Here is a 27,237-nt window from a genome sequence, read left to right as displayed (position 1 = left end):
TGGCTTCTTTAGAGTTCTAAAGGTCTGTTTCATCTTTAACATGTAGAAGACAGGTGAGAATACCTTTGTCCACACTGAGATGACACAACCTAGGGTGGAGAGCTTGGACTCTGGTCAGAAAGACTTTGGTTTGGTTCTAAATCTGCAATTTCCCAGCCTGGTCAGTCTTGAGCAAGTAATGTACCTCCTAGGAGTCTCAGTCTCCCCACTTATAAATTCCAGGAAAATCTTATCAAGTTCTTCTTAGGGGTGATGGCAGGGAGGGAATGAGATGATCCATTTAAGATACTTGTGTATTGATACAGATAGTGATAGAATTACACTGAATTTAATAGAAACAGTTATTTTTATTACTACTTCTGGGCCCATGTAGCCATTTAAAAGTTTGGCAGAAAGCAAGGATGTTCTAGCTAAGAGGTCAGGGCATCAGCACTCGTTTCTACAAACTAGATGATCATGACAAACCTTTCTCAGACTCTCAAGGTTTAAGAAAATTCTCCCAAGAGTTTCTGAGTTTTCTCTATGAACTGTTTCTCCTGAATCATTTGCCAGATGCTAAGGACTGCTACCGTTACACCAGCATCCAGGCAAGAAAGATTGGGTTTTAAAGCACAGGTAGATACCGCCAATGCCTTTGTCATAAAGAAACCCTGGATCCCAGGGGTGACATGCACAGTGGCAGGATGGATGGGGAGTCTCTGTAGCCAGGACAGCCAGAATAGGGGGCTGTTGGAGATGATAGATGGAATAATAGCAGGGGGGACTGAATTGGGAAACTCCGGGGCAGGTTGCCCCAAGCATCATGTTACTTGGTGAGCCTCCTTATTCCTCATGGTTCTGTTTTAATGTTCACTCATTAACATGAGGTGGACTCTATGTCAGGAGACCAAGTCTTCAGAGCATCCCTTGCATATTAAATTAGAGCAACAGGGCAGAAAAGAGAATTCACGGTCTGGCTGGAGAGGACATGAGGGGTATAAGGATAACTTCATAAAAAAACAGTTCCTGGGGGTCCACTGTTTTTACCCACTAACCCAGAGACTTCGGAGGCAGAAGGAGCCCTGGGAGGATGCTTAGCTAGTAGTCTGCTTCCTTCTTACACCTCCTATGCCGGAGCCTCCCATCTGCTGTCTCTCCGTAACATGGAGATGAATCTCTGCCCTGCTTCTTAGCGTGTTTGGAGGGAGGCTGTCTCATTGGATTTAGATCTGGAAAGCCAAAGTGGTCACTGAACACAGTGGAAGCTGCCCTCTCATAACTATCTAATATTTGCTTGTTTTTATAATTCAGGGGAAAACTTTCCCTATCATTTGAATCATTTTTTGTTGGGTAACTCTGAGTCTACATAGACCAAGTGACGTGTTAGCCTTAACTCTGCTGGGCTCCATGAATCTGTGGCCTTTTAATCAAGGCATGGCCTCTTCTCACTCAGAGTAAGATGATTAGGATTGGTATACATGGAGTGCATTTTGCTGGTCAGCAATTGTTTTAGTGATGGATGGCATTCTAGCCAAATAGTAAGAGGACAGATCAAGCCTCATAAATAGCTCTTCAGCCTGACTGACTCTGAGAAGTTGGGATGGAGTGCCCATCAGCGTGGGATGGGCCAGGTCCACCACTGTTTTACTAAGACTTTTCTTCCACTTGCCTGCAACTTGTGGGGACCCTCTTGGCTTTTGCTTTGGCAAACAAGGTCCCTGAGGCAGGACTTCATGCAGAGGTAGGATTTATTTTGGTTTTGGGTTAAGAAGTAACTCAGAGCTGGGATGGACTATATGCCCATGGAGGGAAGTGGTGGGAAGATAAGAGTAGAAGAACTTGAGAGCAAAGCCGAATTACCTGCTGATGGAAGCAAACTTACCTGCTATCGCAGACCCCGAGGCCAACTCCAGCCACGTGACAGAGGCTACAGTGTTCTCATTTTCCTTAGAAACTCCTGCCTTGTGGGGCATTTACCACCTGTCCCTCACCCTGCTTCAGAAGGTGAAAGCTTCTTTTCTGCAAAACACAAGGCATGTTTATTGGTATCCAAGCATTAAAAACTACAACTGCATTCTCAATATAGATCAGACTCTGTGCTCTATATGACACTGTCTTGTTTAATTATCACGACATGCCCCTGGGGTAGGTACTGTGATCCTCCCCACTTGGCAGATTCATCCAGCCAGACATTTTTGAGTGTCTGTTAGGCACTAGGCATTGGTAAGGTAAGGCAGGGCTCTTTGGTATATTTTCCTGCTTCATCTGGCAGAACTGTCCACCAGTTCCAATTATAGCCTTTTTCTGGCACACAGGAGAGTGGTCATGCCATGCATTTCCCGGATACTACTACTTCTAGAAAGGTGTTTGGTAATAATGGTGATGGTGAGGATGAGAGTTACTAAGTGGGCAGGATCTCAGGACTCAAATGTCCTCTGAAGCTCAGGACTCCTCTGCAAGGTCATCCTCTTCATCCCCAAGGCTAAACAGAATTTCCTTGTTCGGGCTATTTTCTCTGTGAGCACACTTTACATTTGAAAAGCTGACAAGGAATGCCGCTGGGGGACATTTCCCCTCCTTGTTTAGTGTTATTATTACCTACCCGTCCAGCCCCATCCCCTGGAGCTGACTAAGAAACATTTGTGGGAGCCTTCCAGTGGTCATGTATGGATGTGAGAGTTGGACTGTGAAGAAAGCTGAGCCCTGAAGAATCGATGCTTTTGAACTGTGGTGTTGGAGAAGACTCTTGAGAGTCCCTTGGACTGCAAGGAGATCCAACCAGTCCATTCTGAAGGAGATCAGTCCTGGGTGTTCATTGGAAGGACTGATGCTAAAGCTGAAACTCCAGTACTTTGGCCACCTCATGCCAAGAGCTGACTCCTTGGAAAAGACTCTGATGCTGGGAGGGATTGGGGGCAGGAGGAAAAGGGGACAACAGAGGATGAGATGGCTGGATGGCATCACTGACTCGATGGACGTGAGTCTGAGTGAACTCCAGGAGTTGGTGATGGACAGGGAGACCTGGCGTGCTGCGATTCATGGGGTCGCAAAGAGTCGGACCCGACTGAGTGACTGGATTGAACTGAACTGAAGAAGACTTACTGAGCACATCCACCAGGTAGAAGACAACTAAGTTTCTATAGTTACATAAGTTACCCATCGACTCTAGCAAATGAGGATGTTGATTCTGAACAAAAGCAAAGTAACCAGGGCTTTCTGAGGATTTTTTGAAGCAGACCCGTCTCCTAGGCACAGGGAGTTTCAGCTGTCTAATGAAATAGGCCATCTAAACACCAGAAAAGTGGTATCCGAAAGACACAGTGTACCAGGAGCCAAGGACAATACTGATTAAGATCAAGTCGCTAATTGAAAGCCTCAGCCTCCAAATTGCTGCCAGATGAACAAATAGCAGTGTGTGCAGTCCAAGTATAATTTCACATGGGTACTGTCTCATTCACAACCTTGGAAGGCTGGAAAACATCAGGGGGGCAGAGTTCCATCAGCTGGACGGGGATAAAAAGGGTTTTCAGTGGAGGGGTTATATCACCAGTTGGTGTCATTGTTCCTGGTTGGGGAAGACATTTTGGAGGTAAAAGATGTTGGGGCCAGAGGCACCAGACTCAGATACAAACTGAACAGGAAGAAATGAGAAAGGGATTCAAGCCTGTCCGAAGGCTGTCTCTGGGTGTTGGTCTCACATTAAGTTAGGTTTCCAGGATGAACAAAGTCCCAGTAAAAGAGTTAATGCTTTATATATAAATAATACACATATTTTAGAAAACTTATGAATTTTTGCCCAACTAAAAAATTTGTGACATTTTGATCCCACTTGTTTGACTTAGTATGAATAGAATGCTAGATTTCTAATTAAAAAAACAGATATGCAATAAGCAAAAAAGGGTTACTGTATTGCATAGGGAACTATAGCAATATCTTGTAATAATCTCTAATGGAAAATAATGTAAAAATAATATATTGTATATGTATAACTGAATTACCTTGCTGTGTACCTGAAACATTGTAAGTCAACTATACTTCACTAAAATATATATATTAAGAAAAAGAAAAGAAAAGAAAGTTAATGCCTTTTCCAAATAGAACTGAAATGATCACAAATTGTTCCTTTGAATTTGGTGACGAGAACAGGTGGATAGCAGAGTATTTGAAGAGTTGAGGCTAACACCCCAGCTCACACTGCCAGCTAGATAATGGAGTCCTGAATGTTGTTGACTTTGGATCTGTGTCCCTTGCTGGAACTCTCAAGATACTCTTATAGCTCTAATAGTTCCTGTTAAAGAGACAGAGTGGTTCCCTTAGTGTTTTGCTCAGATAGCTCTCTCATTACCCTAAATGTATCATTAACATAAAATTTGAGAAAAGAAATGTATGATTTTTTTAGGTGCAGTTTTGTAAAACACATCAGACCATTTTTGTAAGCCATCAGCTTCCCAGGTGGCGCTAGTGGTAAAGAATCTGCTTGCCAGTCTGAGATGCAAAAGACACAGTTTCGATCCCTAGGTTGGGAAGATCTCCTGGAAGACGAAACCACTCTAGTATTCTTGCCTGGAGAATCCCATGGACAGAGGAGCCTGAAGGGCTATAGTCCATGGGGCTGTGAAGCGTCAGACACAATTGAACAACTGAACACATATGCACAGGGTATAAATAATAATTAAAGTAAGAGAGTTTAGAAGTGGGACAAGAACAGCGAAGGAGGACACTATATGGGATGAGAGAGTAAGTTCAACATTTGCATCAGATGAAATGATCAGCCTCAGAAAGTCTGTGATTCTGTTTCTTGGCTGCAAAGGCAAAAAAGAGAAAGGCCTTCGCTGGCATAGCTCTCATTGTGTATTAACGAAAAGCAAATACAAGTTCATTTGCAGATGCAAATATTGTTTTTGTTATTTTAATTCCTAATTCTTCCCTGTCCTTATCTAAAGGTGGGTGCTGGAGAAATGTTTTTTATTTCAACTTTGTAAATAATAGAAATTTAACCTTTTTTATACCAAACATGTGTAAAAACTGGATTCTTCCACCTTCCTGGGGAAAAAAAAAGGTAGCTAGACTTTATTATGCTAACACTACTACTGTTGACCCACTGACCTCCAGCCCCAGCTCCTGCAGCTCTGCCTAAGGGCTTTCTCTGGCTCTCAGAGTCCATTGACTCATATATGAGCAAAGACTGGAGTGCTGAGGAATTAATGTTCATCTCATCATCCTTCAACAAATGATTGATGGTGGTCTGTAGGTAATAACTCATATCCATTGCTCTCTGGGTAGTATGACTCTGAGGCATAGTCTACACTGTCTTCCAGAGTTTCCCAATGGCATTGAAACTCCATTGCCCCCAGTAGTAACTTTCTTAATAATACAAACTTTTGTGTCTTACTTTCCCACACTACTTTTGGCCCTTATTGGGATCACCACCTACATAAGCTACTTACACTCAAATCTATCTCTCCCAGCCTGCTTCTAGAAGAACCCAACCTAAAATAATTTGTGAAGGTATTTCTCTGAGGAGTTAACTTAATAGAGTTATAGAGCTCAAGTCAGCTAGATCACCATTTGGTTGTTTCTTTATAATATTGGGTAAGACTTTGATCAATACTAAGTAACATATATTTCAGGATTGCATTGTCTAAAGGGATGCTCAAAGTATGATTGTATTATTGGTTTAAAAAGATTCAATGTTAGATCCAAGAATTGATCTCTCTCTCTCTTTTGTCCCTTTCGCTCTCACACACACACTGTTCTCGGTGTGAAAGAGCCAGCCCAGTCCTTTGTGAGATGGGGTAGTACAAGTAAGTGGAGACGCCACTAATGTTTCTAGAGAGAGCCTATAATGTCTCCCAAAGGACTTAAAATCTGAAGGATTTGGTCATCCTCTGCCATCTACCATTTTTCAGACACGAGTTAGAAAGCGGCTGCTCCCATCGTAAGGAAGCATCGCTGGGGCTGTGCTAATTGTGTCCTCTTTCCTAATTGTGCCCTTGATCAATTGGTCTCACTGCATTAACTGTAACACGTGCCCTGGTTAAATGGTAGTCTCTGTATCAACACATCTGTCTAGTATCACAAGGAGAAACACATGTGATATAATAGATTCCAACAAATCCCAAATGATTATTCTTAGCATAAACATCTAAAATAGAGCCTGGTTCCATTTCACCCAGGTTTCTGCCTGTAGATTAAGAGTTTATCGTTCAGGCAACTCAAAGACTGAGTTGTATTTACCCAGTTAATCGTACCTGATAGAATCTTTGGTGCAACCCAGACTACCGTCAATTGCTGTGGTTGGCTAGTATTTTCTGAGACGCCCCCTACACCTCTTTAAATTATTTAAGGCCCCAGTGATTACCTTTACTTTATTGTTTGGTTAGACGTTCCTATGTTCTGATATAATTTTATAAGCAAAGTTAGACACTAGTCATTTAGGATGAAATGGTGCTAATGAAAAATTATATATGTGTGTCTCCATTCCCCTGAAGACTTGGGGGTTAAGTCTCTGGAAGGCCTCAAACCATTTTTTAATAAGTACTTACATAAGCACTTATTTTAATAAGGCGTGGAGGGCCTTGGGTTGCCTGGGTTTAAATGAAAATTTTTCATGTTAAAATTACAGAAGCACATCTGCCAATACCTGATTCTGCTGGGCACAGAGGAGGCGCTCATTGAACAGAGGATGCGAGAAAAGTCATCAGTGATACCAACAGCCAGCAGCAGTTCACAGGCCTTTACAGAAAGACATATTGGGCTTCCAGAAAGAAAAGCAGTGGTTGAAATCTTTGGTTCCTAGGGACTTTTTTCTATTGTCTCCAAATTTGAACTTCTAGCTTTGAGAAGAGAGGAAAAGACAAATACTCATGAATCTGGTATATCATATTGAAATTCTAGATTCATTCATAAAAAGGTATTTTGTGAGCAAGGATAGAGTAATATAATGGAACAAGCAGTCTGCTTTCTTGCCACAGCTGGATCTGCCCTCTGAATTTTGTGATCATGAGGGTGATGGGAAACGAACCCTCTCCCTAAATTAGGAATGAAGAGTGTGAGCTTCCTTTTGTTGTAGTCAGTGTAGTTGATCTGAGCAGAGGGCACAAAGAAGGCAGTGTTATTTGTGTGCACCAAAAAGCTGCTTCTCCTTACAGTGTCTCTGCAGTATCCTGATACACTTCTTGATGTCTCTATCATTATGTCCATTTTTTGTGGTCATGGCCCATAAAACCTTCTGGATCTGGTCATCTCAGCTATTATACCTTATGCATCTTAGTGGACCAATCAGGGGAGAAAAGGATATAACTTTATTTGCTTTAAATCAACTTAAGTCCAACTCTGCTGCCGCTAAGTCACTTCAGTCATGTCCGACTCTGTGCGACCCCAGAGACGGCAGCCCACCAGGCTCCCCCATCCCTGGGATTCTCCAGGTAAGAACAATGGAGTGGGTTGCCATTTCCTTCTCCAATGCATGAAAGTGAAAAGTGAAAGTGAAGTCGCTCAGTCGTGTCTGACTCTTCGAGACCCCATGGACTGCAGCCCACAAGGCTCCTTCGTCCATGGGATTTTCCAGACAAGAGAACTGGAGTGGGGTGTCATTGCCTTCTCCAAGTCCAACTCTAAGACCCACAATTCAGGCCCCATGGGAAGTTCAGTCATCGCTGCGGCCAGCTCTGTACCCCAGGGTTGCGAAAGGTCCCTGGCTTTTACACAGACAGCAGCAAATCAGTAAGGAGAATCCTTGGATGGTGTATTCTGGGCCCACACTGTTCAGCTTGGGGAAATCCATGTCTTAAGGCTCCTGTTCCCTTCAGGTCAAAACAGCCCTGCTGATGGAGCCTGGGGGGGGGGTGGGATGCTGGAGTCTGAGACTGTCTGTGGAGGCTGGAGACCCTCTAATGAGATGTGGCCTTTCTAGTTGCCCTGCCAGTCGTCCTGCCCAAGATCTCCTAGGAGTGTGGAAAGCCAAACAAGGCCCATGCCAGGGCTTGACTGAACCACCTTTTGGGCCTCCGTCACTCCCAGGAGCGCTGCCATGGGGAGGCATGAAGGGTTCTGATGCCCAGGGCTAAGAAAACAGCAGAACTCCGCAAACCAGGTCCTGAGCCACATTTGGGTCCACATGATTTATTAAAGGGAGTGCTTTCAGGATCAACCACTAAGGAAGTTGCAGAAGGAAAATGGGAAAGAGGAACAAGCCAAGCATGAGTGATTTTAACTGAACTCCCAGACTCAGCCCCATCCTATAAGGTGCTGGGAAGTGTAAATCACACCTTGAAGAACAGGAGTTGGGCCTTTGTGCTTCCACACCCCTCAGTCACTGGCTATAGACAACCCTGGGGTGAGCATGAAGGGGCCAAAAATCTAGGCAGTTTTTAGCTCCTCATATGGGCGAGATGGTGCCCATGCCCAAGGGCAGTCTGTGAAGGTAGCAGGTGCCAGCTCTCAGCAGCAAAGCAGAGCTTGGAAAAGGATAAGAAGAAACCTCGATGTGGCACCAACAGTGATTGCTACAAGGGCCATGCAAAGCTATCGCATCTCCTCTGTAAAGTGGTATCACAGGAAACTGCCTAATACTGCTGTCCTGAAGAGCAAAAGAAGACAAGGGAGAGAAGGTCTTTTTAAAACCATTTATCTGAAAGTGTCGCAGAGAAGTGCATCCTGGGTACTGCCTTTGCTTACAAGGTAGCATGTAAAGGCATGCTAAACTGAAGGTGTCTATATCCCTAGGCTGAGTCCCCAAAGTAATAGGACAATGTGCTATTTATGACTAATTATGGAATATTTTACTTAGCAAAGCAGGAGTTTGATGCTCCTTCACACCAGTGATGCAGATGTTTTAAGTTCTCATTTGGCTTTTTGTGAAAACATCCATCCCACCGAGAAGATACGAAATCGAAAGCTCTTGAAACATCAAATAGGAAAGAATCATGAGTCTGTTCAGTGGGGAGATACAGAGGTTTCTAAACAGAGAACCCACAGGGAGAAAAGAGACATAGCTTTGAAATCTAACCTTAGGGAGATGCTCTGATGAGATGCAAATGGTCTGTGAACCCAACAGGTAGAGGTCTAAACCAGGAGAGAAAAGGATAGTGAGGAAGTCTTAGAATTCTCTTCAAAAGCTTCAGAGGAGAAGGTATAGCTTTGAAAAGCACAGGAAATAAATGAGGGAAGAGAGAATAATGCTCAGTAGATGTTTGATGTAAGAATATAATTTTAAGGCTTCATTACACAGGATTAAAATAGATGAATGTACAGAGACCATGCTTGGTACCCGGAAGTCTGAATCAACACACTGGACCCAGATCTGGAAACCCATTGCATTACCAAGAGACCAAAAAGTATTGCTTTGTACTTGAAAAGGTCCAATAATTAGATTCCTTTATGGATTTTTCTTTAAGGTGTATGCATTTAGGGTGTATGCAATTGATTTTTAAAGGCAGTTGGATGCTTTGTAAATAAAGGCAAACAAGGGAAGTAGAGATTATGTGTAGTTTAAATTGCTACTCAAAACCAGACCAACCAGAAAAGTGTTATTATCTTGCTTCATAGACGAGGAAAACAAGACCTGAAAAGATTAATTTTCCCAGACCCTAGTTTATTAACTGGAAGAATGAGTACATTTTAGCCTTTATTCTTTCTACCCACAAACAGACATTTGTTGAATACCTGTGTATTTGAGCCTATAGCTATCTGATCCTGGAGGCCACTGTTTTTCCACCAGAGTCTAGTGACAAAACATTTACATCTGAGTTCATGGAACGTTGGATTACACTATGGTTATGCGGGATGGTAAAGAGATTTGCACGGGGCAGAGAGGGTCTGGGAGCACACACACAAAAGGCATGAAGACTTAATGCTAGATTTTATAGGCTTAGCGGGGGATACCCAAACCATTTCCCTGACACTTTAAAAGATAATAGCTATAGGACAACAACAAAATTATAAATACAAAATTTTATGGCTACATTTTCCGATTATAAAACTTGAAAAAAATAGTAGAAAGAAGCAAGAAACATTCTCAGTGTTACACACCAGAGGTAATGACTGTAATTATTTTAAAGTATGCTTTTCCAGTCCTTTTTTTTCTTTGGCTGCTTAAATTTTCTTTCTTTGGTTTTGATTTTGAACAGCTTTATACGCTATGTCTGTGTGTGATTTTCTTCATACTTATCTGGCTTGGGACCTTGTAAATCTGTAGGTCAGTGTCTTTCATCAGAAAAATTTCAGTTGTTATCTCTTTACATCTTGGTTTTCCTCCATTCTCTCTCTTTTCTTCTGGGATGCCAGTTACATGTATTTATTAACTTTCTTACTATATCTTTACATTTTCCTGTACAGTTTTCATCTTTTTGTTTCTTAGGCTTCATACTGAGTCTTTTCTTTGAAGCTATCTTTCAGTTTGTCAGTACCCTTCAGTTGCATCTGATTTGCTATTAAACTCATCCACTGAATTTTTTACTTTATGTCATTATAACTTTTGTGTTCTAGATTTCTCCTCGGGTTACTTTTTAAGGTGAAAGTTTTCTTCCAAAGTCCTCAATTTTGTATTTTATTTCCTTGAACATGTTCAGTCTATTTACTTTTTAAGTCGTGTCAGACAACTCCATTATCTGAATCCTTTATAAATCTATTTCTAACGTCTACGTTTCTCTTGAATTTCAGCCACATGGTCTCACCTTCCATTGAGCCTTCCCTTGGAAGCATCATCCTGCTCAACCCTGGTCATATTTCATGAGCAGAACTTGAAACCAAATGAAAGAGTAAACCTACAAGAAAAGTAGGCATGTGTCTTGATTTCAGACATGTCGTGTTAGAAAGGAATATGCATTTAAGAATTACAGGAATGTGGCAGAATTCCTCCACCTTGGGCAGACGTGTTTAGATATCCTGAGTCTGTTGCCCTTTAAATCTCCCTTTAAACCCTTTTCAATGAAATGAAGAACCTGGATTGTCATGAGGCTTTATTACCTGGAAGGGCTTGAAAACTCTCCAAGGTTCCTGCCAGTTAAACCCACATGAAATGTAATAGAAATAGGACCCATCTCACACGTAAGAGATCGTGAAGTGGAAGCCTAATGGACTGTGAAGGTACTTACTTCTAAGCGGAGAAAAATCCAATGATTAGGCTTACAGTAAAAGTGATTTCTTGTATTCTAACTGAGGCTGACATGGCTAGAGGCTAGTTCATTTTCTTTCCGTATTCCAGGACAGGTCTTAAGTATCACTCAGCCTTTCTTGGCTGTGATCTCTAGCAAGCAAAGTTCAAAATGAATGAGGAACTACACTTACACAAATCATAGCCCTTTGATAGTCTAACTAGTCACAGATTGAAGTCTCTGCCGGCACCAGACTGCTGGTGGGTGGGGACTGTGACCAAGGCAAGAATGCGATCCTGTCTAAGTAGAGAGCTCCTCCCCGCACCAGCTGATTCTTGCCCTGTGAGAATATAGACCCAGGGTTTCCAGAGCTAAATGTTGTCAGAAGCTAGTAATACAGATTTTTATGAGACACTGTCTGATTTTTATGTTGACGGTGAATTCCATTCTCTGAAACTTGCAGGTATGACATATGTTTTGGGGATGATTGAAGTCTGTGGGCTCTTCCAGTTGTTTCCAGGCTACATATTCAGCTTTGACTGAGTCTGTACTATAAGAAGGTGGCCTGTCAATGAAGCAGTATGGAAGGCTTTTTCTGCCTCTTCATTCCACATCATCCAGGGATTCCTAGAAGTATAAGCACTGGGATTTTCTGAGTCCACTTGAAGCTTCAAAAAGTACAGTGCCTTCTCTGTGCCATTTTGGTATTTTTAAACAACTCACTCAGTGAGATCCCTTTTTGACATTTAAAATGGGGCTTTGGCATCAACCACCAGGGAGATTGCACAGAATGCACAGTCCAAAGCACACAGTGTCATTGAGACCAGCTGTCATGTGAGTTGTGAGCAGTCTTAGAGTAGACAAACCAGGAACTTGACCAGTTTAGCAACTTTGCCAAATTGCACATAGGAACAATGTATTAATTTTTAGTTCTGAAATATTGTAGAAGTGTTATATGAATGGATATTCATTTCTTGCCTGGAGGCAAGCAAGCAAGTTGTTTGAAAGGTAACTGGGACCCTTAAGGGAAGAAAAGAATGTCCGATGCATAACTGAGTTGTGTGGAGACTGTTTTATAATCTGCTCAGTTGTGTCTGACTCTGCTACTCACCAGGCACCTCTGTCTATGGGATTTTTCAGGCAAGAATGCTGGAGTGGGTGGCCATTTCCTGCTCCAGGGGATCTTCCTGGATGAGAGATCAAACCTGTGTCTCCTGTATTGGCAGGCGGATTCTTTACACTGAGCCACCTGGGAAGCCCCTGTTTTATAGGGATGAGACTAGGGACCCTGATAGAGTGATTGGTATCTAAACTCAGTAATTAAAGGTTGAATTCTAAGGGGACTTACTCTGTATCCTTAGGCAAGTAATATTCAGTATTGTACCATAATCCATTTGAGAAAAATATATTGTCTAGCTGATCGAATATTTCCAGGATATATCTAATATCCTGTTCGGTGCTCAGGATAGTTTTGTTGATGCCAATTTTACTCTAAGTAGCTGTGCAGCGTGAATGAGAGAATAGCGATCTCCTATAATGAGTATTGTTACATGTTTAGATGAAAAGTTCTATTTGGAGATTAAGGGAATTTGTTGTATCTCTGAATTTATATTGCCTCTAGTGTTTTTTAATTACAACTTTTAACACACCCAGTGTTCTGGCAGATGAAATAGAAAATCTAAATTCATAAATGTGCTCTCATTTCTAATCTATTCTACTTTCTGGGAACAACAGAAATAGGAAACTGAATAGTCTGGTTTAATTGCCCAAGCTTCAGGGAATGAAGGAGATGATATTACAGTACTGAAAACCAACAATCCTTTTATACTGAGGATAAAATCTAGGCAAAATGTTTATTTTGTCCAGACCTGTACAGATTTCACAATTTAGGAAGCAAATGAATGTGATTACATGAGAGCCTGATGTGGTGTCAAATTTTTATATATATATATATATGGTGTGAAACAGTTCTCAATTTAAGAATAAATTGTTAAAACAAGAAGATATGTCTAATGCATGCATTTTTCTGTTATGCGTTTTCTCTTGGTAATTCCTTTGAATACCATTGTTAGCAGGCTCCATATCACTGCATTTTTAATTCAATGAGATGTGAAAAAATTCAATGCTAAAATGAAATGCTTCAGACTCTTACTAACTCTCCTTTTCTTTTCCTTTCACTTTCAGTTCTTGAAGAAAGAAACTGCTCAGACCCCGGGGGCCCAGTCAATGGGTACAAGAAAATTACAGGAGGCCCTGGGCTTATCCACGGGCGCTATGCAAAAATCGGCACCATCCTGACCTTCTTTTGTAACAGCTCCTATGTTCTCAGTGGTAATGAGATGAGAACTTGCCAGCAGAATGGAGAGTGGTCAGGGAAACAGCCAATCTGCATAAAAGGTGACTGGCAAATATTTCTGAAGTCTGTATAGATAAGTGGAGTTGCTGAACATTTTGGTAGCTCCCATACCTGTTTTTGAAGCCCTGGGAAAAAAATTGCCTTTCTCTTTTAAGTTCTCACTGAAACCATACATTATTCTTATATTGAAAACCATCCATAAAACATGTGCTTCTTTTTTGGGTCGCCAAAGGACCAGTTTATCCTCATCACAATGTCTTGATGTGATCAAGAAGAGTGATGTACTTATCAGAGAAGTTTAGAGAGATGACAAGGCTGAGTTTTTTATGTGTAACCCCAAGGATAGAACTGAAACAATTAATATGTATTTATATGGCTACATTTATCTACTCTCTGTGCAACATTAAATCAATGCAAGAAATAAAGATACAATAGACGCATCATCCTTGTCAGCCTATGTGGAGGGAGGTTTGAGATGTTAAAATGTTTAAAAGCATCTTTAAAAGACAATAAACCCTTGAACATTCAAAGGAGAGTTACAGAGCAAATGAGTGGTGTGTATTCTGAGAAATATGAGCTCCAGTTTTCCTGTAGCAGGGAGGACTGGAGCCCCTTTGGGAAACAGGGAAGGATTTACTGAGATAAAGAGGAGTTGGGAAGATATTCCAGTTGGAAGACAAAAAGTGGTATAGGCAGAAGTGAAAGAAACATGGTAAGTAAAAAAATGAGTCAATCGGGGAATCTGGGAGGTAAATTTTAAAAGGTAGTTTGAGACCAGAACAAACGGGACATTGCATAAGGAATCTGGACCTGACTCCATGACTGTAGGCATGTGTAGTTTCTTTTATATATATATCATGTATATATGATATATATATATGTATATGCAATTTTTTTATCTGTCTACTTTTTATTTGTTTTTGGCTGTGCTGGTCTTCGTTGCTGTGCGAGCTTTTCTCTAGTTGTGGAGAGTGGAGGCTGCTCTTTGTTGCAGGGGCTTCTCTTGTTGCGGAGGACAGGCTCTAGGGTGGGTAGGCTCAGTAGGTGAGGCTTCCAGGCTCTAGAGCACAGGTTTCAGGGGTCAGTAGTTGCGCACACAGGCTTGGTTGCTCCATGGTATGTGGATCTTCAGCATCAGGGAAGATCTGTGTCTCCGGCATTGGCAGGCGGCTCCTTACCACTGAACCAACAGGGAAGCCCCGTAGTTTCTTGTTAAGTTGATCCCCTTGTTGCTCCAAGTCGACAGTAGCTCTCTTTTCAGTGGCGGGACTGAGCAAGTAACACACACACACACACACACACAACTATCTAGTTGTTTCCTGAAGAAAAGCATATCCTTGGCCTAGATTATCCAGATAATTGCTTCAATCCTCCACTTTGCCTTCTGAGTGTTTGTCAACAACCTGAATCATGGGAAAAGGAATGAAAGAACAAGTCTGTGAAAGGAAGACTTCAGACTTTAGCCAGGAGCGACCTTCATCCCCACCAGCACAGACAATGATTCTTGATTTCATTAGGTATGGACATGGTGTTACCTATGTCCTTGGAGATTTTTTGTTAACTCTTCTCTTACAAATTAATACAACTAGAGTTCCCTAGGTTGCTAATTAGACAAATGTTGGCTGCTTGATTGGGAAAGTGAGATGGGAAGGATTCCTTTTCACTTGTGAAGAAAGAGACTTCAACAAAATTAAACCAGGCTTTGAGTTGCCTCAAAGGATCATTAGAAGCCTTAACTGCAGAGAAAGGACCTGGAGGAATCAGTTACTCAAGACTTATTGTTGGTTGACCCTGCTGTTCAGTTTTAAATGAGAACCTTGTGATTTCCAATCTTGGGCTACATTTTAGAACCTTGCCCTTGGCTTTTATTCCATATTGATCTAGTTTGCTAATACTGTGAATGGATAATTCTATTAACTACTATTGCTTCATATCACTGGGCATCCCTGGTGGCTCAGACAGGAAAGAATCTGCCCTGCAAGGCAGGAGACACGGGTTTGATCCCTGGGTTGGGAAGATCCCCTGGAGGAGGGCATGGCAACCCACTCCAATATTCTTGCCTGGAGAAGTCCATGGACTGAAGAGCCTGGTGGGCTCCAGTCTATGGGGTCACAAAGAGTCAGACACAACCGAGTGACTAATCCTTTCACATTCTCATATCACCTGGGTGGAGCAGCTCTGCAGACGTGTTTATTCTACTTGGGTTCTTCAAAGGGGGCTGCCGTTTTATTAATAAATGAAACTCAGCATGCTGCTGTTTTTAAAAAATTCATTTATTTACTTTGGGCCATTCTGGGTCTTAGTTCCACTCATGGGCTTCTCACTGGGGTGGCTTCGCTTGTTACAGAGTACACACTGTAGAGCATGGGCTCAGGATTTGTGGCTCACAGGCTTAGTTGCCCTGCAGCATGTGGGATCTTCCTGGACGAGGGATCGGACCTGGCTCTCCTTCATTGGCAGGTGGATTCTTAACCCCTGGATCACCAGGGAAGTCTCTCAGCATGCTCTTTTGCTAAGCGATCTGTTCATGCTTGGCTGACACGTCTCACTTCTGAGAGCCTGGGGAATGTGCACTGGTGTCCAGAGAGGGTGGTCAGGTATGAATCTGAATTCATGGTGTGAACAGTTAGTATGGAAAAGGATTATGCAGCATTATCTTTTTCTTTCTAGCCTGCCGAGAACCAAAGATCTCAGACCTGGTGAGACGGAAAGTTCTTCCAATGCAGGTTCAGTCAAGGTGAGGCTGAAACACCTGAACTCTGCTTTAAAGTCAAATGACCATTCCTTTCTCCACCCCCTTTCCTACTTGTGTTTGGCCAAAGACAGTCTGAGGTTTCTTAGGGACACTCTGTGTTGACTTGCCAGGAAAGAAAAGGGCTTGTTAGATGGAGGCTTATTAGCTAGCTGCCTTTAGCCAAGAGGTAGCAACTGTTGGAAGATGTACAGGTTTCACTGGATCGTGGGAAAGTCAGGGGCTGGTTGGAAGCCAGACTTTAAGATGGCCTTTGAGGAGCTGGATTTTAATACTTGAGTCCTTCTAAAATGACTGCGTATTTATCATGCAGCTTTTAGGGAGATGGCATTCCTACCAAACACAGTCAGTTGTGGCTTAGGAAGATGTCCTTGGTAGTGATCAATCAGATAAGACAGGCTGGTGGAGCTAGGGACCAGAGATGAATGACTAGCCCCTGATGAAGGATGTTAAGCCTCCGTGTGTGGGTTGGGGGAACGGGGTTGGGCGGGGTCGAGGGGCGGGGCGCCCACCTAGTCTTTCTCCTGGAAAGACAGAGGTGGGGACCCCTGGTGGCAAGCTAGGGAAGTTGCTTCCACCGGATTTCAACGAGGCTTAATGTCTGGCTTCCTTCAGTTCCCTACTCAGTTTTTACCTGGCAGAGAGATCCGCCATGACAGTCCTTTTAAAAAGATAGCACCCTTACCTCCACCCTGACTGCTGAGCTGACTTCTTTACCCAGTATTTTCTGACCTTTACAGAGATCTCCAATTTTCACCTGGCATCCATCTTCACCTATTGTCCTACTGACATTTGTTTGTCTATTTGTTCAATTTCAGTCTCCTCACAACCCACCAAAAAACTGTGAAAGTTACACGTGCAAGAACATTTCCTGTTTAGTTCATGCTGAACTTCTAGTACCTAGAATAGTGCCTGCCGCATAGTGGACACCCCCAGAATAGTGAATGAGTGAATGACTGGATGGGATGGACGGGTTCAAGTGCTGTTTCTGTCCTCTCTCTTTAGTGCTGGCTATTCTTAGGCAAATTCCTAAACTTGCAGAACCTTTAGTTTCCTCTTTTCAAAAATAAGGGCAATCACACTAACGTTTGTCTCTAGGAATTGTTAAAGGATTACATGCAAGGCAAATATCTTCCTGGAAGATTCACTGCTGGAGCAAGGATATGATGGTCTTCAGCAGACAAGCTCATCCAGGAACCCCCAAAGGCAATGCAAAGCTTCAGTGGCCAAAACCTGAGCTTGTTTGCAAGTACAAAAGCCCCCTGAGCTACAGACCTGGTTCTAAATATGAGCTAAAGATTTGTAGAATGGAACCAATGTAGGTGGAATATTTGCTCTGAGCAAAGCGTTGTACGGACACCTGAAACACTTCTTACAATGGTATTCTCACCAGGGTGAGAATTGTGACTGCCCAGTGCTGTCTGGGGTCCTGTCTTAGCTTCCTGTGTGCCCTTCAGCATCCCCACCTACCTCTCTGGATTTCCTTTCTCCATGCATTAAACAGGGATGAAAACAGTGATTCCTAAAGGAAATCTCACTTGTCAGTTAATAGTCATTGTGCACTGATATAAAATGAGCAGAAGCTGTGTAGTGTGCATACCTCTCTCCCAAGAACCCCAGAGTGGCCTCTGGGGCTTCAACATCAAGGCTCATTTAAAAGGCCTTTTCACGTTGGCACACAACGCTTCTTATTTCTCCCAATCAATGCGCTCTGAGAGAAGGTTCTATTCTCTGAGGTGGACTAATTACATCCGTTAATTGCTAAATCAAGCTACTGTATCAACACAGTTTAGTTTGAGTCAATTCCTTATATTGCTCCATTATGATAATGGTTAGAGCAGAGCAGTCACTTGGATTTCTTTCCTTGAAATTAACTTCTTTTCTTGTTTAATTTCACAATTAATTTGTGTGTGTGTGTGTGTGTGCATGTATAGCGTACCTTTGGATAGCAGCTATTATGTCAGATATTATGCTCTTTGGTTAAAACCCTGGGGAGCTGGAGGCATGCCAGAAATGGAAATGGAGGAATAAAGAGAAGGTTGAAGTGTGCAAGAAAATCTGCTCAGTGGTAGAAGAGATGTGTGTGTGTGGGAGGGAGAGACAGAGACAGAGAGAGGTAAGGGGAGAAAGGGAGAGCGAGTCACCCACACACAGAGGACGAGATAGCTGTTGTTTTCTTCCTTCATAACTGAACATCTTTGTGGAGCTTGGCGTGGATACTAAAAGGGCTGTAATGACTGTCTCCTGCCTTTCTCTCTCTCCGGGCCCCTCTGCCATGATGCAGGGAGACGCCATTACACCAGCTATACTCATCAGCCTTCAGCAAGCAGAAACTGCAGGACGCCCCGACCAAGAAGCCAGTCCTTCCCTTTGGTGACCTGCCGCCTGGGTACCAGCATCTGCACGCCCAGCTCCAGTACGAGTGCATCTCACCCTTCTACCGCCGCCTGGGCAGCAGCCGGAGGACGTGTCTAAGGACTGGGAGGTGGAGTGGCCGTGCCCCGTCCTGCATCCCTAGTGAGTCAAGGCTTGTCCTTGCACTAAAACAGCTTGCCTCTCTCATGGCTGCCTATGAAGAGCCCCTGACCCTGTTGAAGACTTTTGGGGAAAAAAATCCTTGTCCAAAAGAATAGTCCTCTAATACTTTCTCTCAGCTTGGTGAAGTCTGAAATTCCACAGTTAGAGTTTCCTTCCTTTGGCTTAAACTTATTACCCAGGAGAGATGATTAAATCCTAGATGAATTTTTAAGGAAGAGGGGGCATACTTTTTGTGAATGATTTTATCATATTTGCTTGGAGAAAAGGGACAGAACAGTCATTAAGCGCCAAATGGAGAAGGGGTTGAAGCGCCAGAGAACTTCTATTTATGCCATCTTGGTTACCTGAGCCCCAGTTTTCATCCTCATCACCCAATGGTATTAATTACGTTATTGTTAGTAAGTAATGGGGTGTCAGTTACTTACAGGTTATAATAATGATTACTGAGATAATACATGGAAATGTCTGGAATGGGCTTTTGCACATACTAAGCTACTACCCTCATCCTTTTTGTTAGAGGAGAAGAGTATGGCTTAGTTCGAGGTGGTCATCTTTATAGCAATAGTCATGATATTTTGAGTCGGTTTATATACATCATCTCATCCACTCTCTGCAAGAACCTAGGAGAAAGTTGTGATTACTGTATCCATTTTGCAGGCAGGAAGACTGAGGCTCTAAGAGATTAGGCAACTTACCCAGTAAGTGCCTGGGATGGTAAGACTCCCAATTATAACCCTCGACTTTATAGTCAAGGATGTTAAGGTGGTTGATTAGTATTTAAAGGGGGAAAAAAAAAAAACAGGTTAGATGTTCTGTGATCTTGACACCGTAGGACCCACCTTTCCAGATATGTGCTCTGTTGGTTGATTGACACATTCTCCTCTGGATGGGGAGGTCTGAGTTTATCTCACTAAGCTGGTGCTTTCTCCGTAGTTTGTGGGAAAACCGAGAACGTCTCTGCTCCGAAGACCCAGGGCACGCGCTGGCCGTGGCAGGCTGCCATCTACAGGAGGGCCGGCGGGGTGCACGGGGGCGGTCTGCACAAGGATGCCTGGTTCCTGGTCTGCAGCGGTGCCCTGGTCAATGAGCGCACCGTGGTGGTGGCTGCTCACTGCGTCACTGACCTGGGGAGGACCACCGTGATCAAGACGGCGGACCTCAAAGTCGTCCTGGGGAAATTCTACAGGGATGACGACCGGGATGAGAAGAGCATCCAGAGCCTGCGGGTGAGAGAGGGCTGCAGCCTGGAAGTCTGCTTTCTTTCTTGGCAGCCCCCAGCACTGAGAGTGCAGTCATTCTGTCAGTCTGGTACCTTGGCATCCAGTCCAGAGCCTGGAAATATTAGGCACGTGCATGCTCAGTTGCTCAGTACTGTCACACTCTTTGCGACCCCGTGGACTGTAGTCCACCTCTGTCCATGGAATTCTCCAGGCAAGCAGACTGGAGTGGGTTGCCATGCCCTCCTGCAGGAGATCTTCCTGACCCAGAGGTTGAACCCATGTCTTTTGCATCTCCTGCGTTGGCAAGCAGATTCTCTACCAACTGTGCCACCTAGATGCCTAACCTTTCATGATGGGCAGATACTAGAAAGGGCCATCTAGAAAGACTATGGAGTCTTCCCCCACCCCCCAAATTTTTTTAAATAAGATAATAAAAAATATCTTCTATCATTGGGGTCATTGAAAGGTAACCAACCACCTATTATGTTTAGGACACGGTGCTAGGTAGACTGTGAGGACATAGAGACTCCTAATAAATTTCTAATATTATTTTCTTTCCCTACCTACCTCCCTCCTTCTGTACCATCCACCGTCTCATGCAATCTAGCTCATCCACCTGTCCATCCATCCATCCATTGTTGGGTTCCCATAGCATGCCATTCATTGGGAATACACAGAACTGAACAAGGCATGATTTTTGCCCCTAAGAGTCCACAGGCTAGGGGAAGAGACAGTGTATTGTGAGTAATCCAGCACAATAGAATTGCTGGGCAAATGAGCTCAGATATAGAACAAGTCTATAAAAATGTTATAGTGTATCACAGATGTAAGCTCCAGGGGGCCCCATCAAAGAGGGTGATGAGCAAAAATGGGGATAATCAGGGGAGGCTTGCTGGAAAAGTCTTGTGGACCATCCTAGGTGAAGCTCTATCTTACTGGCTTGACGGTAAATGAAATGTTTACAGTGGACCAGAGATTGCCAGCTGGTAGCCTGTGGGGGTTTGTGTTTTGATAGTGCTAATGTATATATTTTTAATCAGTTAGTTGCGAACATTTGGAGAAGGCAATGGCAACCCACTCCAGTCCTCTTGCCTGGAAAATCCCATGGATGGAGGAGCCTGGTAGGCTGCAGTCCATGGGGTCATTATGAGTCGGACACAACTGAGCAACTTCACTTTCACTTTTCACTTTCATGCATTGGAAAAGGAAATGACCACCCACTCCAGTATTCTTGCCTGGAGAATCCCAGGGATGGGGGAGCCTGGTGGGCTGTTGTCTATGGGGTCACACAGAGTTGGACACGACTGAAGCGACTTAGCAGCAGCAGCCAACATTTAAAAACCAGGAGGTTTCAGCCAGAGGTCTGGAGTCTGTTCTCTGGCAAAATGAGCATCTCTGCATGGAAGTGGTCAGCTGAGCAAAGTGGTGTGCCTCTTTGCCTGGGGTGTGGCATTCCCATCCTTCGAAGCCTTGCTTGTCCACTCCACTTATTTAAAAACCACCTGCCAGCCCTGGCAGGCATTTCAGTTTGCAACCCTGGAAACAGAGCAATTGCTTTCTATGATCCATTGAGCGCAGTGTGTCCAAATAATTGTAGCTGACTCTCAGATATTTTCTCCTGATAATTTAGCCCCGGGGCTTGCCTGTTGCCATCACCGTGGAGTCGGCCGCTCACCATTGCTGTCCATTCTTTACCTTCATAGATTTCTGCAATCATCCTCCATCCCAACTACGACCCCATCCTGCTGGATACGGACATTGCCATCCTGAAGCTCCTGGACAAGGCTCGCATCAGCACCCGCGTCCAGCCCATCTGCCTGGCGGCCCCTCGGGATCTCAGCACCTCCTTCCAGGAGTCCCGCATCACCGTGGCTGGCTGGAACGTCCTGGCAGATGCCAGCAGCCCTGGCTACAAGGACGACACGCTGCGCTCGGGGGTGGTGAGGGTAGCGGACTCGCTGCTGTGTGAGGAGCAGCACGAGGCACAGGGGATCCCGGTGAGCGTCACGGACAGCATGTTCTGTGCCGGCCGGGACCCTACAGCCCCTTCCGACATCTGCACAGCTGAGACGGGGGGCATCGCAGCTGTGTCCTTTCCAGGCCGGGCGTCCCCGGAGCCCCGCTGGCACCTGGTGGGGCTGGTCAGCTGGAGCTATGACAAGGCGTGCAGCCACAGCCTCTCCACGGCCTTCACCAAAGTGCTGCCTTTTAAAGACTGGATCGAGAGAAACATGAAGTGAGCCGCAGGCCCAGGGAGGAGCGTTTCTGTGCAGCCGTCCGTGTGTGTCAGCCAGGGCGGTACAGACCCAGAGTGGGACTCTGCCCGTGAATTTCACTGTGCCCGGGCTTCTGATTTCAAAACCAGTGGAGGGCGAGTTGAGCTTACTTTCTGGTAAGCCATTGCCTCCCTGACTGCTGGGGTCCTCTGGAAGATTCCCACGCTGCTTATAAGAACTCAGTTTCTTCCAAAGAGACTATGTGAGTGGCAAAGAAATTCACCCCATTCTACCAACCCAGTGGCCTTCCCAGCCCGCCTTTTGGGGATGGACCAGATGCCATGGTCAGCTCCAGTCGAGAGAAGGTCGAGACCGGATTCATCAGGTCTCTTCCAAGGCTCCAACCAGACCGACTTCCAAGAGCCACCGGCAGGCCAGCCCCAGACAGCAAGCCTGGCCGTGGCATTGGCCATATCACAGAGTGGTCCTTTTCCTTCCCAGTCGCCTGTACATACTTTAATAAAACCAGGGTTGGCCTCTGACCCACGGAACACGTCCTATGGCTCTGATTCTTGCCTACAGCCTTTTTGAGCTACACGTGTTGGGACCGGTGGCTGGGGGCAGCCTTTTAATAGATCATCATTCCCAAATAATGCATATAGCAAAGCCAGTGCCATCTTTTCAGAGCCAGTGCTTGCGGTTTGCTGTTCATAGGGAAGGAGAGAAAGGGGATGGGCACCATCAGATAAGGCACAAGCAGAGGAGAATACCAGGGACTTGACAATTTCTAGCGTCCCCTCTGGTTCTCAGGTTCTACATTCAAGCACAACACCCTGCTTTGAATCTCCAGAAATCTCTAGGACGTATTTTCATAGCATCTGAATTGGAATCACCTATTTATTCATACTTGATTGAGATATGCCAAGAACCCGCTACTTCATTCTTCTCTATAACTTACACAACTTTCCTTTCAAACCCCATGCCTGACTCCTACTGCATAGCAGAGGAAGAAAAAAACAAATCCAAATCCAGTCCCTGAAGGGGTCTTTTCAGGAACATTCTCTTTTTGGGGTGACTCACTCTTTTATCCTTTCTCCCCAGCTTTCACCAGATTCCTCCTGTCCCAGATGGTACCATGGAGGCGTAAGTGACTTTGAGCCCTGGGACACCGGAGGACTCCTGAGTTTCTGCAGGCTCTTGGCTGTGTGTGGTATCACTTTCTCATTCCTGGGCGTTTGGAGGACATTGGGTGCTCAGGTCTGTAACGATTGTAACTTGTGCAGAGTTCTCTCTGCCTCCCTGGGACTCTGCGGTCTTCCCCGCTCACTTGGCTGCTCTTTGGGTCTGGCTTGCACTGATACTGCTGAGATCCAGGGGGACTCCGTCTTGACACTGGTTTGTTGGGGTTACTCAGCCTCCTGGTCACAGTGGCAGCCGGCCTTTCAGTGATCTCCTCTTCCTCCCCTGAAGGCTTGTGGAACATCTTGGTCTTTTCCATACCTCCTGAGGCCTGAAAGCCCAAGGTTGGTGCAGGACACCTGGGGGACAGTCCCATCCTACAGACCCCAACAGAAACTCTTCCCTCCCTTATCAGAGAAAACTTCGACCCCAAGGACTTTAGCCCCAAGGCAGGATGCCACATCTGTCCCCCAACCTGCATCCCCATCTCTGTGTCTTTGCATCATTCCCTGAGCCAGCAGAGAATTTCTGGTACTTTCTCTCTTGGTTAGGCTTTCTTGAGGCTTTCCGTAAGTCAGGCTCCCCACCCCCTGCCTTTCAGTCACTCCTCGCGGCTTAATCTGAGAGCAATGTATTGGTTATCAACTTCTGAGAACAACCATCCAACACGTAGTAGGTAGGTTAAGCTGGACTGTTGGATTTGACAAATATTTATCAGGTTGCTCAAAAGGTTTTTTTCCTTGCTGTTTTTAAGCCTAGAAAGTTTGGATCTCAAGAGGTGTAATGGTAGTCAGATCAAAAAGATCTAAATTCCTGTCTTTCTCCTCATTTTGAGTGATCTTGGGCAAGTCACCTAATGTCACCTGCGCCAGCTTGTCATTTATCATGTTGGCATGTGGAAGCCTGTCTTTTGCGGTAGTTGTGATGGTTCAGTGAGCTACTGTGTAAAACAGTGAATATAGTACCTGACACACAGCTCAGTGTCTCTAGCCCCTGGCAGGGGCAGGACTGTCCAGCTGGGCACAGCTCCATAAAGTCTTTATATCTACCACTTCTCACCTGGGCGTCCATGCTTACACCTTCCATTCTTTCTCGCTGGTCTGACTCCTCCCCTGCATTATCACATTCCCTAGTTTCTTGACACTCTTTTTACTCTTTAGTGTCATTTTCTATCTTTGCCTCACCGCTCAGGTTTGGTTCTCGTTACATCGTCTCTGCTGTGACTATGTTGCCTTTAGCAGCTGAGTCTGGCCCCCAGGCCGGGTGACACCGCCTGTGGCTGCTTAGTTACTATGCTCATGGCCGCTTACCATTCTCCCTAGATCTTCCTGCCCCAGTACTGTTCTCATGACGAGCACTCAACCACGCTAATCAGGACGAGGGAGTCAGATACAAGCCTGTCCCTGGGCCATACCTGGCACTGGAGGGATCTCATCCATCTCTCTTTGTCACATGGTGCTTACATCCTAGGGATAGAAAGCCAAGGATGAGGGATCTCTTCTTAGCTGGAAATCTGGAGTGCATATTAGTCAGGGACTTTTTAGAACTTGTAAGGTCCATGTAGTATAAGGGATTACAACGACCGCAGACAATTATGGGCACTGGTGGCAAAGTCTCCTTGAGGTTGTGGCCTTTGCATCCAGTGTTGGACCTGAATTCAAGTGGCCAGCAGTTGTGAAGGAAAGTTGGATGTGAAACTGGAAGAGCAAGAATGAGCTGGAACCCGAAAAAACATCAAAAGTCATGTCTGTCTCTGCTGTCCCCAACCTCCATTATTTGAGTGACCTGCATCCCCACACACCTGGTCCAGGAGACTTGGAGAAGCTGGAAGAGGATTTCCAGCAGGTACGAGAGGGCCTGCAGGCCAGGATGCTGTTCCGCCCAGGAAAGGTGAACGAGCCAACCAGTGACGTTGTGTATGAACTGCCAAGGTGCCCGATGCTCTTACCAGCTTCGGGAGAGTGGAGATGGCTGTAGCTTTACTCTCCTTTTCAAATCTCATGCTTCTCTGGCGCTCACTCCAACCTGCAGCCATACAGGGAACGGGACTCTGCAAACATAGTTGCAGCCCCCCTCTAAGTTGACATGGAACAAAAAGTCATCACAAATCATTGCATGAACTATTAACATGGTTGTCGACAGGGGATGCCTTTGTGGAGAGCTGGTGAAGGCTTCTGTTTCATCCAGATTAGTTTGGCTCTAATTTCTTTTTGTAGTGGTTTTTTGTTTTGTTTTGTTTTAGACACATGCAACCCCTAATATCTGACATTCTATCAGTGAAGCCTTGGTGTCTAGGAGCTGGCCTGGCACTCACTTCAAAGCTATGGTGTTCTCCTGCTGAAGATCAATTATTTCACAGCATGCTGGTATCAGTCAAGAGCCTTCTGTGACTGTGATGGATCAGGGCAGACACAAGGCTGCTTTATATCTTGTCAGTGAAGAGGCAAAAGCAAGGTCATTATACAAACTAAAAAATACGAATGATCCCCCTCTCCTGGTTGAGAGCAGTGACTGTCTTTACTTCTATACCAATTACAGTGTTAGCCTCTATTTTTCCTTCCTCCTAGATAAGATTTATAAAGATAGCCAATTATAGAATTACCTCTATTTAACTGATAGCATCCAATCCACAACAAAGCCCTACTTCCCTGGAACTTCCTCAAAATCACCTAATAGAAGCCTGAATCCTAGAATAAATTCTTTCTAAAACTCTCTTATTTTTTTATTAAATTTTATTATTGTTCTGGGTCTTCACTGTAGCTCGGGAGCTTTCTCTAGTTGTCATGTGACATGTGGGATCTTAGTTTCCTGACCAGGAATGGAACCCAGGTCCTCTGCATTGGGAGGTGGATTCTTAACCGGATTCTTAACCATTGGACCACCAGGGAATTCCCTCTAATACTCACTTGATGATGTACATTCTCTTTCATTTCGAAGAGCAATAAATCCATCTGTTCAACTAGGACTGGCCAGGTTTAACATCAAGTGGGCTTTCAAGAATTACTGACTAGTCACCCACACTGCTTTATTTTATTTAAACTCCGGTGGAAATTGAGAGGAAGGGTCAATCCAAATAAGCAATATTTTTATTCCCAGGGTAGTTAGAACTTCAAATTGAGTCTTGAGTGTAGGGGAAAGGAAGTGTAGGATATTGTAAGTGCAGAAAATGCTTGGAAAGTACTAGGATTAAACATGGAGGGGGGCTGGCTTAGAGAAGGGCCAATTCTCTTTTTTTAAATTATTTATGTTTGGCTACAGTTTAGTTCAGTTCAGTCGCTCAGTCGTGTCCGACTGTGCGACCCCATGAATCGCAGCACGCCAGGCCTCCCTGTCCATCACCAACTCCCGGAGTTCACTCAGATTCACGTTCATCGAGTCAGTGATGCCATCCAGCCATCTCATCCTCTGTCGTCCCCTTCTCCTCCTGCCCCCAATCCCTCCCAGCATCAGAGTCTTTTCCAATGAGTCAACTCTTCTCATGAGGTGTCCAAAGTACTGGAGTTTCGGCTTTAGCATCATTCCTTCCAAAGAAATCCCAGGGCTGATCTCCTTCAGAATGGACTGGTTGGATCTCCTTGCAGTCCAAGGGACTCTCAAGAGTCTTCTCCAACACCACAGTTCAAAAGCATCAATTCTTCGGTGCTCAGCTTTGGCTACACTGGGTCTTCATTGCTGTGCACAGGCTTTTCTCTAGTTGCAGTAAGCTGGGGCTGCTTTTCATTTTGGTGCCTGGGCTTATTGTGGTGGCTTCTCTTGCTGCAGAGCATGGGCTCTAGGCACCTGGGTGTCAGTAGTTGCAGCGCACGGGCTCAGTATTACAGTTGCAGCTTGTAGGTTTCAGAGAGCAGGCTCAGCAGTTGTGACGCACGGGCTTAGTTGCTCCGTGGCATGTAGAATGTTC

General features: G+C 44.6%; 1 protein-coding gene across 2 annotated transcripts in view; it reads left to right on the top strand.

The window, feature by feature from the left end:
• The window catches only part of PAMR1 (peptidase domain containing associated with muscle regeneration 1), a 118,657-nt gene extending 95,946 nt beyond the window's left edge, over positions 1-22,711 (top strand). For both annotated transcript variants that reach the window (XM_040259017.1, XM_040259016.1), the window contains exons 7-11: positions 13,260-13,472; positions 16,102-16,168; positions 18,468-18,700; positions 19,655-19,947; positions 21,645-22,711. In XM_040259017.1, the coding sequence (XP_040114951.1) occupies positions 13,260-13,472; positions 16,102-16,168; positions 18,468-18,700; positions 19,655-19,947; positions 21,645-22,181 (1,343 nt within the window). In that variant the 3' untranslated portion in view covers positions 22,182-22,711. The remainder of the gene's footprint in view (positions 1-13,259; positions 13,473-16,101; positions 16,169-18,467; positions 18,701-19,654; positions 19,948-21,644) is intronic.
• Positions 22,712-27,237: the final 4,526 nt, after the last annotated feature.

This window comes from Oryx dammah, unplaced genomic scaffold (genome assembly GCF_014754425.2).
Source record: "Oryx dammah isolate SB20612 unplaced genomic scaffold, SCBI_Odam_1.1 HiC_scaffold_17, whole genome shotgun sequence".
NCBI classification, from domain to species: Eukaryota; Metazoa; Chordata; class Mammalia; order Artiodactyla; family Bovidae; genus Oryx; species Oryx dammah.
This window is presented reverse-complemented; position numbering and strand designations above follow the sequence as displayed.